The sequence below is a fragment of the Phalaenopsis equestris genome, unplaced genomic scaffold (assembly GCF_001263595.1).
Source record: "Phalaenopsis equestris unplaced genomic scaffold, ASM126359v1 Scaffold000224, whole genome shotgun sequence".
NCBI lineage: Eukaryota > Viridiplantae > Streptophyta > Magnoliopsida > Asparagales > Orchidaceae > Phalaenopsis > Phalaenopsis equestris.
The window spans coordinates 3,491,452-3,504,880 of record NW_018164666.1 but is presented as its reverse complement, the minus strand read 5'-3'; the positions used below and the strand labels follow the sequence as shown (position 1 = coordinate 3,504,880).

The 13,429-nt window shown below is 30.4% G+C and overlaps 1 protein-coding gene across 2 annotated transcripts in view; it reads right to left on the bottom strand.

Annotated features, from left to right (window-relative positions):
- Positions 1–10,370: 10,370 nt before the first annotated feature.
- Positions 10,371–13,429, bottom strand: part of LOC110023481 (gamma-glutamyl peptidase 5-like) — a 20,152-nt gene continuing 17,093 nt past the window's right edge. The window contains exons 1-2 of one of the 2 annotated variants that reach the window (XR_002293905.1): positions 12,075–12,322; positions 10,371–10,852 (exon numbers count right to left, since the gene is read on the bottom strand). Coding sequence is in view for 1 of the 2 variants with exons in the window: in XM_020722927.1 (XP_020578586.1) it covers positions 10,805–10,852 (48 nt within the window). In the remaining variant the exon portion in view is untranslated. Of the gene's footprint in view, positions 10,853–12,074; positions 12,323–13,429 lie in introns of those variants that run through there. The other variant, XM_020722927.1, reaches the window with a different exon arrangement.

Genomic DNA, 13,429 nt, shown 5'->3' with positions numbered 1-13,429 from the left:
CTTTTTCAGGGTTTCTAAACAGATTCTTGGTTGAAAGTTTTTGGCAATGGAAGATTGGATTTTTTTTTATATATATGAAAGGTTGGAAATGTTATTTAACTAATAGTGGTGATCTTATTTCAATAGGTTGTGTGATTATTAAGTTATGAATTCCTTTTTGAATTGGGCACTAGGGGACAGCTGAGTTAAGTTTTTGGGGAATGTGCTTGTCTTCGCTTTTGTGATGGTTGAAGTGATTTTTATGGTTTTGAGAGAGTGGTTTGGATTTTGGAGAACAAGAAATAAGAGATAAAATGATATTTAGATTTCATAAATCATAACTACAGTTGATTTGCAAATCAATCCAAAAGCTGGCAGCACCAACTTTTTGTATACACAAGTTTTTGAAGAGATTAAAGCTAATTTTTATTGAATTAAGGAGAATAAATAATATGTTTAAGGGTTAATGGAAAATGAGAAAAAGTTCTTTAGGAATATTTATGAGTTAATTTTCATGAGGGTTGAAGCTTTTTAAAGGCCTTAGAAAGGTGGCAAAGATATAGAAGATTAAGAAATAAGAGAGAAAAAGATAGTGGGATACATAAATTGTATGTGTGGTTGAAAAGTAAGTGATGAACCTTATAGCTTGCTTTGGATGAGAGAGAGAGATTTGAGAATATCATAATCAGTGAAAACATAAATTAATTAAAGAGGTGAAAAGTATTTTGATGAAAAAGCTAAAGCTTTTGGAAGATATATTTTACAAAATTATGATTATATTGTGTAGAGGAATTTGAAGAAGTGTTGGGTGATGAAAGTCTCTTCAATAGTGAACTTTGAGTGGGAGATTAATTTTATAATGAATTTGTTATGAAATTTTTTGGGAAAGATTGTAGATTGTGTTTTAGATTTTGATTGTAGCGCCTGTTAAATAAATTTATTGCATAATATACTAAAGCTGTTTGGACAAGAACAATAATAGAATATGCATAAATATGATAAATAGATAATTAATGTGGAGGGATTTAGTATGTATTGATAATCACATTAATTGAAATTGTATAAATAGAATTATGAAAATAAGTATCATATGCTATGCTCGATTATACAAGAATGAAAGTCAAATAAAGATTGTTAAAATTCACTTTGGCAATTTTCATATAAATAAATGTGTTGGCAAAAATAAAACCTGGAGTTAACCTTAGAAGTTATATTTTGATGACCTCAAATATTTGGGCCAAGGATAACGATGATGATTGTCAAATCTAATTTTGTCTGGAAAATAAGTTGTTGAAGACGGAAATAAAGCCTAGAGTTGATGTCAGAACAAGCATCGTTTTGACCTCAAATATTTACGCCAAAGACAATGATGTTGATTTTTTAATCTAACTTTGTTTGTAGAAAATAAATAAACCTTATATATAAGAAAGGCTAGGTAATGAAAGAATAAGGAGAGGGACGGAAGGAGAATTTGGAGAGAAGTTTTATGATTTTCAAAATGTACATAACTTAATAATTTTGTGATCTGGGCTTCTTTGACTCTTATTTATAGTTGGGTGTAGAAGTATGAATTTGTGGGAAATGTTACATTTAAGGAACATGAATGAATTGCATAAAATGGTCGCACATTATGGCTTCATCTGCTTTGGTTGAGTTCTGGCAAGCTGCTATGTTGGAAGCTTTGGATGAAATTGCCTAGTCGGATTTCAGGGCCAATAACATGGGTGTTTTGATTTGTTGATTATGTTCTGCTTTGCATAATCAACTCTTTAAACATAGGATGAGCTCGTACCTTTTCTTGTCAACAGAATCATTGTATTGATGAACACTGTTTTGGTCATCCTTAAGGTTAATGATGCTAATCATTGATGACTTTAGCCTGATAGACTCATGTCGATTCTTCTTAGTTAGCCGAGTTGCTTTCGAGATTTTAGGTGCATAACGATGATGATGATACTGATGAAATAAGGAATGATATTTTGCAATAGGACTCTAAAACCTGTAACTTTAGAATAACCATTGCTCTATAGTACTTTTAATATGTGGGCTTGAACTATAGATTGTACTTTAAGTGCACTCTTATTTTGCTACTTCAGCTTTTCACAGTCCTTGGTGCTGTATAAATGATGCAAATTTAATCAAAAAAATTCCAACATAAAGAAGTTAAGAAACATGACATGGGCACATTGTAGCCTTATATTGCAATACAATGTCTTTCGAAATTTATACCTTAAATGTTTTCCAAAATGCATTACAAATATATATTAATACAAAAATTAAATTTATTTAACTTTCAACTGATTATCTAAAAATTTTAACACTAGCCAAACAAAACTAACTAATCCAATGATGTTGTATTTATTTACATTGCATTCAAAATATTCACAACCAAACAACTCCTAAATCAACCTCTTCGCAATAAAAAGGTACATCCTCTTATATTAATTTTTTCTTTCTCCTTGTATTAACCACAGTCTCATGCACCCAGTACACCCCCATGTATCCATGCCCCTTAGAAATGAAAGCCTCTAGTTTAATTTTTGTGGTGATGTGATAAGAGTGAAGGCATTGCCTTTGTACCATGCTTGGATTAAATATTCCCTTTTGTAGAGATGATTTATGATGTTTTTCAATAAAAGAAGCCCATTAAACCATGCATTGAACACATCTGATTAACATGTCAATTGAGCTTATTGCATCTAATAATTTTGATTTTCGAGGCATAGATTAGGCTAAAATGCTAATTTGGTTGCATGAAAACTCATGTACCTTCATTAAATGTTGTATGCAAAAGAGGACAAGAGATAAACTGTCTAAAATGCTATTAGGAAGGCTTTGATCAAGTAGATATGACACCTCGCTTAGGTTGCTTGTTGTCGAATAGAAAGAACGTGATAAAAATACTATGTTGATGGCATCACTTGTAAAATACCTCAAAAACCTAGTACTACTGATATTTACTAGGTTTTTGAGGTATTTTACAAGTGATGTCATCATCATAGTAAAAATTGATCGTAAAAAAATGTAAATATAAAAAACTATCAAGGTTAACTTGTTTATCGAATGAAAACAATCATTAGCAATCTATATAATTTTTTTTGTTAATTTTGAAAACTATATTATGTTATCATTATTTTCATCATGATCATGGAAGGAGTTGATTATAATAATGATTATTACATAAATTGGGAAGAATTCAACTTTAATTTTATTATTCAAATCAAATTTGAAAGGAAATATTTTATTACATTTTTGAAAGCTTTTATCATTGATACCTTAAAGTAACAGTGGACTAATCAAGAATAATATTGTTCATCATAAAAATAATTATTGGGATTTATTCTCTTTCTAATGAGGTTTCATCATAAAAATAATTATTGGGATTATTCTCTTTTTAAAGAGGTATGACCAAAATTCTATGAAAAGAAGCAAGTATGAGATATCTTCTCTCTTTGCTTTTCATTAAGGTTTTAATGCAAAGAAAAAGTGTTAGATTCATTATAATCAAATGACTTTTTTTAGTTGAATAAAATGGTCATCAATTATCCTATCAAATAATGAAGATTTAGAAAGTTTTTTTCTTCATTAAATTATGTATTAAACTATGTAAATAATTTGTATTGAATTAAATAAAGCAAGGTGTTGCTTGTATTTAATAAAGGGTGAAGGTTAGTAGTTTTCTCTTATAAGAGCTCTTTGGTGAGTTAAAATAATGTATGATATTATTTGTATGCAATAAAATGTGAAGTTTGGTGACTTCCTTTTATGATGATTATTTGGTAAATTCCCTAAAAGTATTATTTATATATTCTTAATGTTATTATTCTTATTTGAATAATATTATTTCTTTTTATTTATATTATTCTTATTTTGTTAGGATAGCCCAGGTTGTATCTCCATAATCACCTTTGGTCAGAGAATCAAATCACCATGAATAACTTTGTTTCATTTCTACCCTTCTTCTAGCCAAAACTATTAAGTTTAAAAAAAAGATAAATTATAAATTTTAAAAAATAGATGAAGATTCAAAAGCCCCTTCCAACAGTAATATTGGAGCAGATTTCTAACACAGAGCTAGTCAAACTATTGGGGAAAACATTAAACATGGAAGAAGAAATAACAAAGTTTAAGCAGGAAAATATCTTTATTAATCTTCTTCAAAGTTTCATCGAAGCTCAATTTTAATTAACCTTTTCAATTCGCTTTCTTCATGGATTCGTATGCTTATTCATTAAGGTGTCCTTTTAATCTTAATTGTTCATTCAAAGAATTCCCTACCTTAGACCAGGTCTTGTTTATTGAATATCATTAAACACCCTTTTCAAATCCAATTTTATTGCACATTTATTTTTGTTTTCCAATTGAGCCTTAAAACCTTTGATCCATATTTAAAAGAGGATCACCTTACAATTATTGTCGCAATGAGTGTGTTAAAGTTTCAAACATAAGAACCATCCGAATTAAGAATTGTGATACAAACAATCATAAGAATGATATGGAGAGAGAAATCATAACACATAAGGCACCAAGATTTATATGGTTTAATTTCAACAAGCCTACATCTATGAGAGAAGAGAGATTTGATCCACAATCAAATAAGTCACAAGAAATATTCATAAAAAATTAGCACTCATCACACTTCTCAAATTTGAATTACACTCTTTTAGATAAAAAAATTGCAAATAAAACTGTTTTTTTTTTCAGGTTTGTACTCACAAAATCTCCATTTCTCTATAGAAATTGAAGTTTTTCAGAGGATAAGCTTATAAAAAGTACGAGTGATCTCCAATTGCTTCCCCCAAAGCCTGGCAAAGCACTTCCCTTTGTAAAAAACTGAATGCATGTTAAGAAGGTAGTTGCGCTCATCTTGTACTAACTGTGAATTTTGTGTGTATGCTGAGTTTTTTTTAAACAATCTTTCATATATAAATAATTAATTGATGTGAAGCTTCTATACTCATGAGGCAATTTGGACTAAAGAATTTTTCTATTTGGATGATCGATGGTCCCTAATCATATGTATGATTACCTTGGCAAATATAGTATGATATGTTGAATTGTTATACAAAAGGACTGACATAATCTCATATGATTGTGCTTTTTAGAATTTTTTTTGGTGTTTGTTTTCAGATGTTCTTTGATTGTATTCTAAATTCAAGTGTAAAATTTTATTTAAATTTTCTTTTATTTAGACTGATTGCATCTTGTTGTACTAATATATGCCAAATATTTTGCACATTCAAATGTTCCTAAAATTCATTAGCTCTATTCATTCTTGTTCTACGATTTGAACTTTTGTAAGGTTTTCTCTTTATAAAATTACCAAGGATTGCCTCGTATTTTCTCACATTTTCTTATGCGATATTATTTGGTGTTAGCAAGGTATTTCAATTTTGATGCATTTTCTAACTATATGAACCCATGTAATGGTAGTTATTAATCATCATCACAAGTGATTATCCCTTTGGGGATATGCATGATACTCAACATCCAGTACATTTGTGTGTGTTGGAATTTATGTTAAGGCAATTTGTGACTGCCAATTCTATAATTTATTAAATAAAATGGGGTCAAGTTTAAATAAAATTAATGGGATGATCTGAGTTTATTAATGTGGAAGTGGGAAAACTCTGAATAATTTTTTAATTTTGATTTGCAGGCAGATAAGTTGGTACGTTTGAATTGATTTTGTATCATAGGCTTCATTCAGTTTGATGTAGACAATTTTCTTTTCATTTTCCAATTGAGTTGACAAAAGCATTCAAAACTTCCATAAAGTTTATTTCTTCTGAATCAAGCAAGGAATCACAAATGAAAGAAACCACTTGTTCAAGTTGTTTTATTTAATAATTAAAGCACAACAATTGTACATGGAAATATTCTCTTTTACACCTGAGATTCTTGATAATCTTATCACAAACCTTTATGTGGCTCATACTAACCGAGAAAGTGGTAGGATAAAATCAGAATTTTCTTCTTCTTTTTTTTCTTGCATTATGAACTGATGAAGCCCACATTGAGATCCATAAGTCTTCCAGATAGAACGGAATCAGAATATGTTCTTGCTTTTAACTTCGTCAACAATTCGAAGTATCATAGAATCCTTTTGGGGAACAACTCAATTTATAAGGTTATCATGATGAGACCGATATTATTCTCATTCTCGAGTCTCTTTTGTAATCTTATATATTTTCTCTGATTTTTTTTCTTTTGCTTTAGTTTTGGAAACTTGCTCGCATACGAATTCTTATGTACTTACATATGAAACGCTTAAACTTTTATATTTACATTTATGACATATTGATGTCTTAAACTCATGCATGAAAAGCTGTAATTCACTATTGAAAGGCAGCTAATAGTGGCATTGTTAATATGATGTTAAAGATTCAAGTGAAATGCATGTAAATATGAAAGTTTAGGTCTTACATATCTAAATACATGAGAATGGTGATATGTATCCCTTTAGTTTTTTTTTTTTATGGTTATGTTGATTAGGGGTGATAATGGTCTAATCTTGAGTTGAGTCATACGAGGTCAAAATTGGAGCAAACATTTTTATGATGGGTAATTTCTGAAGGATAGGTAATTATGTTGAAGAAATGTCTCAAAAATAATATTCAATTAGAGTACTACATTGGAGATTTTGAGTAATTGATAACGAAGTTGCGGCATACATTCAAGATATAAGATAGTTGAAGATGAACTTAAATTAGAGTACAACATGGAGATAAACTATTTTCTTGATGTTACAGCATACATAGAAAACAAAGACCATTTTAGAAATAGAATGATCAAATATTATTCATATGATCATTAAAGTAGCTTTTTTCCTTTAGGTTTAACTAGCCAAGTCTTTAATAAAAGCTATTGTTTGGATGTTAGGTGGAGCTTTAAACCATAAATATTCCTCGCTCTTATGATCTCTTAAGAGGTTAGAAACTCTTCGAGCAAAATTGTTTTTATCCTTCTAAAGCATCTAAATTTAAGGTTATATTTTTTTTTAGCAAAGTGGGAGCAAGATGTTGGGCATCTCATTATTTAATTTGATGATTATTGACCTCATATGTTGTCGTTTAATGATTTCTAAATGATGATGTTAGGCTTTATCATTTCATAACAGTCATCAAGGTAAGAAGCTATGTCACTGAGTTGGGTAAGGAGGTTGGCTGAACAAAGAATGCAATATAAAAGTTATGTATTGTATTTGAAATATTTTGAGAGTTTTGGTTTGGGGAAAATAAAGTATTAAATTTTGTAAACTACATAAGAAAAAATTATTAAGATTTATTTCATATATAGAGAAATCTCAAATTCCATGGTGATAATTGCCCATTTTGGATGTAACTTAGATTCCACCCCTATTTGGAACATAAAATCTCCTTTTTACTTCAAACAAAATAATTGCTTGGTGAAATGTTGAAGTAACAGTTTAAAAGTCTACAAGGTTTAATGGTATAGTTCAATGTTAGGGTCTAGTTTTCATTATATTGGTTGGTGTAAAAACTTAAAAATATCATTTCTTCCATATTATGCATGCAATTGATATGCACTATTTTCTAAACTATAGATGTTTATCAATTTTTTCAACTAGCATATTTTGAGGAGAACATGGAAGATAGATTTTTTTTCGTATCGTATTTTATATTTGTTTTATGAAAATTGATACCTATTAATATGTTGTGAAGATGTGTTTTGGTCAAACATAGTAGTTAAAATTTTACCTAGTAACTTCAGAGTTCAGAGAGGATGAACGCACAATTATAATGGAAAGTGTGATGTAATGAATGCTTTTTTCAGTAAAATCTATGATATAGTTAAAATAAATATATTAGTTAGCTCTATTCTCTTAAATAATTAAGAGTAAGTTAGAGAACCATAACTTTGATAAAAATGATGACCATCTTATTTTAAATTTGAAGTGAGTATTTTTAAAGAGCACAACATTTTGTATGAAATGATAATAAATTTTAATATGTTGGATTTGTTAATTTGATATAATAGTAATGACAACATAGATAATGATCCGGTCATAGTACAATACTATAGGTATAACTAAAAAATTTTCTATTAACAAGTCTTAACTATATCATTTCACATGTAAATGGGTAAAGAATTTATATTTAAGCTTGGCATTAGATTTGACCACACCACCATATTTCTTATTTTTCAAGAAAGTAATTTTTTCATTAGTTCTATATTGGGGTTTGCATACCAAATAATAACTTTAAAGGTAAATGTAATATAAAGCTTAAAGATAACTATTTTTTTTTTTAATAACTTTCAATAGTAAGATGAATCATCAAGCAGAGCTTTTCATTAACATCATTAGCAGTGTACATAGAGGCAACAACTTGTTTGCAACTTAAAAGAGTAGGTTCTTCAAAAATATCAATAGCATATTTTCTCCAAGACAATAATACCTCATTTTATTTATAAGTGAATTCAATTCCAACCAAAATGTTTGAGCCACCTTAAGTCTTTAAAACAAATTTTACTTTCGTAAATTGATTATTTACCTGAAATGCGTCATTATGATCATTTCTAATGTAGAAGATACCATCAGCAAATGTAAATAATACGACAAAACCTATAGGGGAATGATCTATAATGTTACTATAAAAGCAAATCAATAAGTACTTGTAGAATTTTTCTAACTCAAGTACATGAACTCCATTTAAGTTTAAAAATGGCCCTCATGAATAGACATATTCGATTCTCCCCTAAAGTTGATTTTGTGCACCTTGAATGATGTATTATGGCAATAAATTTAATAATAATAATAATAAAACTACTCGAACATGTGATCATGCGGACCAGCATGCAAGACTACCAAATGCATGATCAAGCATGTAAACATATGGTGAGTGTTTCAGATGTTGTCACTGGCCGCATCTTAAAGAGAAAAACACTAAATAACTTCATCAAATGGCTTGATCTTTAAAAGCTTATCATGTACATTAACAGATTACTATTAAGGCGGTCTCTGATCTTCAAATCAAATAGCAATATAATACTTGATTTTACATATTTTTAATACAAACAAAGTATGAAAAATTATAATGAATCAGTTGGTATCACTTCAGTTATAGTATTTTATTTTATTTTATTTATATTTCAACGTGAAATATAGCATATTTTAATTTAATATTTCAGTCTTATAGAATTATGTGAAGGCGATTGTTGCCACCAGCATATATATGACTTTTAAATAACAACATGAGTTACAAATAAAAAAAAAATTAAAAATTAAATAAAATAATAAAAATATCCCCAAGGCCTATTTTTCTAGGAGGGGCAATTGATCTGAACACCAATGCTCAAGCCCCAGTTAGCTGGTAGGACTGCCAAACAAATTCTTTGTTAAGAAAAAAAAAATTTTTTTGTGCTCAAACTATAATCGAGCTCAACACGAACCCTTTGTTTGTTAGTGTTCCGCTCATTTTAGCTCGAAATAAAAAATTATATATATTATTTATATAATAATATATATAAATTTAAATCATGGTAGTTGCACATGTGGTGACCTTCTATTGTACAAAATTTGTGCATGTTCGACACCATACATTTATATTTTCCAAGTAATGTTAACAGATCAAATTCAAGCCGAACATAATCATAATGTTCACGAGCCAATTTCGAACACGAGCAATTTCGAATAAATCGAACAGTAGCAAAGCTTAAGCTCGCTCGGGTTCGGCTAGTTTACATCCATACTAGCTCGTGCTCAAGATCACAATAAGCATAGCCAACGAAACAGAAATCCTCCAAAATTTAGCTTCAGTTCAAACAAATATGAGTTCCAGATCACTGAGTCTACACTTTCTGCAAATTAAATTTTAATATTTTTCCACTGATTCACAACTCACCAACTCTTCACTTCCTACCTGCCCATCCCACCCCCTTAAAATACACCCTTAAAATACATAGCCATTTCCATTGGAAAAAGCTTAAAAATTTAAGCATTATATATATGTTTATATATATATATATATATATATATATATAATTTCATTACAATTGGACAATACTCTTATATTATTGTCATAATTTCATCACAAATTATATTAATAATACAGCTGTTTCATAAACTTAATCCTACAAAAAATATGGCTATCCACAGAAAAATTACAAACTTATCCTCCAAATCTTTCAACATGATTTCATCTCCAAGACAGTACAATTTACACATTTAAGATGAACAAGAAGGATGAAACTTTTGAAGAGAAAGCAAACAGCGCAGAACAAATAGAGAATGAGAACCAAATGCCAAACAAAAGAAGCCAACATACAAAGAGACAAAAGAGAAAGCAAGAGTTTAGTAACAATAAGATAATGTTCATAACAAAACAAGCAAACCTTCAATCCTTTTTATCTTTCTCGCTTTCTTTCCGTTTGTATTGAAAATATCAATTTCTCATTTATCATCATATCAATATCATAACATGCAATAAATATTTTAACCAAAGAAAAAATCATCCTCCATTCACCCCATGACAATAGCTGCAGGACAAAACAGTAAATCCAAGAAAATGCAATATACATTACACATCTGCCCAGAAATCATTCAAAAAATGCAAAAAAAAGAAAAAAAAGAAGAGATTATGAAGGAAAAAAAAAACCAAAGGGAGATAGAGAAGTGATTGAGCCAATAAAGCCAATATCACATTAACAACACCTCATTGAAGTGAAAGCGTGTCTTCATCCTCCACCTCCTCCTCCTCCTCCTCGCCGGGGAACCGCCACCTCTCCGCCAGCGGAGGCAACAGCGTCTTGAATCTTCCCATGGCCTCTCCCTACTTCTCGATGCTTGATGGCACTCCTGCAATTAGCTCTTCCAGGCTTCCTTCTCCATCAATGTTGCTCCTTCGCTCTCCTGAAGAAAAAACAAAGCATAAGGAGGAATTAAAAAATGCCGCACAACAACAGATGCAACTTCTCTCTCCTCCTATCCATTTCTGCGAGTTTCTTTCACTGTTTCGGTAATTTCTATTAAAAAAGAAAAAACAAAGTGCTTATTTAACTAATCTTCTAACATTTTATAAAATATTATTTCAAAAAATATGAACAATAAACATGTAGATGTTAATGCCTCCTGAAACCTTAGGAACCATACATACATACATACATATATATATATATATATATATCTATTATTGAAAGGGGCAAAGATTGTTTCACTAGTCCCGATTTGTACAAATTTTAAAGCATGTTTTGACGAGCAAAACAAACCAAAATATGGTCAACAAAGATTGGAATTTGGGCTATATCATAAATTATGCTTTTGGTCTCATTTGTTAATATTTTAAATCTATCATGTCCCTTTTGATTAACGCATTTAGAAATTATGGGTTCCAATGTATATCTGAATATCTCCCTGATATAGATTTCATTTTTTATTATTATTATTTTTAATTAATACAATAATGATAATTAGAAATTAAAAAATATTTTTTTTGCCCGATAAAGCTGAAATAGATAGGAGGCATAGGACTACTATAGTCTCAGCTCCCCGAATTCCAATGCACCTCTTCCTACGGGTTTCATTTGTGAAAAAACCCCCTCATCTTTTCAAGAATCATGTTAAATGAACGAGAATTATGAATTTATTGGAAAATTAAACAAAAAAAAATTGATAAATAAATAAAATTAAAAGAAGCGCGCGGTATTCGGTGAAATAAAATATTTTGTAAAAAATATATATATATAATTTTCTGGCAAAAAAAATTGTTTATAGTTCTAATTGGTAAATATTGAAAAGATTAAGGGGCGGAACGCAGATTGCGCGCAGTAAAATCTCTGCACTGTTCCTACTCCCACCCATGTGCCAGTCCACTGGCGGGCAGAACCCAACAGCGCAAGACAGATGTGGGTGGGGTCCACCCCAAAGATTTCTTCCCGGAACACCCCCACAATGTTCAAAATCCCGACGAGGCCATTTATGGCATTACAAAAATACCCCCCGTCGAAAATTTTCCCCTCCTGGGAACGAGCTTCGAGGCCATGAGAAGACCAGACGTGGAATGTTTGAGGTTAACAGCGTGGTTAACGATGGCTAAACGTGGGCGAGAAAGAGATTAGAGGGAGATTAATAGTACCTTTCGTCTCCGGCGATCTCTTCTCCGGCCGGCGGCCGGGTGCTGCGGCGGTGGCGGAGGGAAGTTGGATTGAAGAGGGGGGAGAGGAGGGGGGCTGGGAGTCGAGCTTCAGCGGAACGAAAGGTGGGGTTTTTATTTTTACGCTGTGGTGCTGGTGCTGATCTAGTGATCTGTGATGGCTCCTCGAGGTTTCTTTTTCTGAGTTTGTGTTCTTTCTGTTTTAAAGTTTTTTTACTTTGCTTGGGCGGTTTGGGTAAATATTGTTTCGTTATTTTAACTCTTTTTATTATGAGAGGTAATATTGCATTGGTGGAATATTATGCGGTTACCTTTTTTTTTTTATAAAAGGAGATTATTTTATGATATTTTGCATTTAATTTATGTTATCAATTAAAGATATTCTTGATAAGTAATATTTCATAAATTATGTGATGCAAATGCGTCATCTTAATATATAGTCTATAGCTGATTGGTGGTGGTCCAGCGGTGGGGGTGATGGTGATCCGATAGCGGCGATAGCTAGTTAATAGTGGTAGAGCTTAAGAATCCTCAAGAACTTAGAACTCTTTCAGTTTTCTCCTCTAGGTTCAGGTAACCTATTATAAATTAGGAGATTGAGAATCTGTTTATTGATTTTGTGAGTGGTATCCTCTCTAAATAGTGCATGAATAGAGATCATTTCATTAGACGATTCGGAACAATGTTTTTCATCAGACATTTTTATGAGCATTTAAGTTTTTTAATGATCTCAGAATTAAGTGATATCGGGCTCATTGTATTCTGATCGATAAGATACTCAATTTGATTATAAAGTTGTTAAATTTGGAAATCATTTGACCCCCAAAAATATATTTCAAAGCTTCCTATTTATGTTTTAAGTGTATGATCTGGGCCTATTTGGACTCGAGTCAGATCGTTCTGATGTTATATGGTCATCTATTCGAGACTCTTCGCTTGACCAGGGTGCAGACCTTTTCAAACTGGGTCACTCAGACTTTCAAGCAAAATGTGTGTCAAGATTTGTGCAAATTATTATAATTTTTAAGGGATTTTTAATATATAAGTACTTAATTGTATTATTATTATTATTATTTGTAATAAAAGCTGTCCAAAATAACTGTAACTGTAATTTTTTTTATTCAAGTAATTTTATAAAATAACCTGAAAAAACAGTAATTTATATTATGAATTTCTGACATCCTTTTCAGATATAGACAAGTTAACGTTCAAACAAATCATAAGTCATTGTTCACTAAAATGTTGATAACAGAAACAAATGCAATTTGTAATTACAGGAAATAATTTTCTTATTGTAAATGATGACAAATCGGATTGCGATGGATATCTATATATAT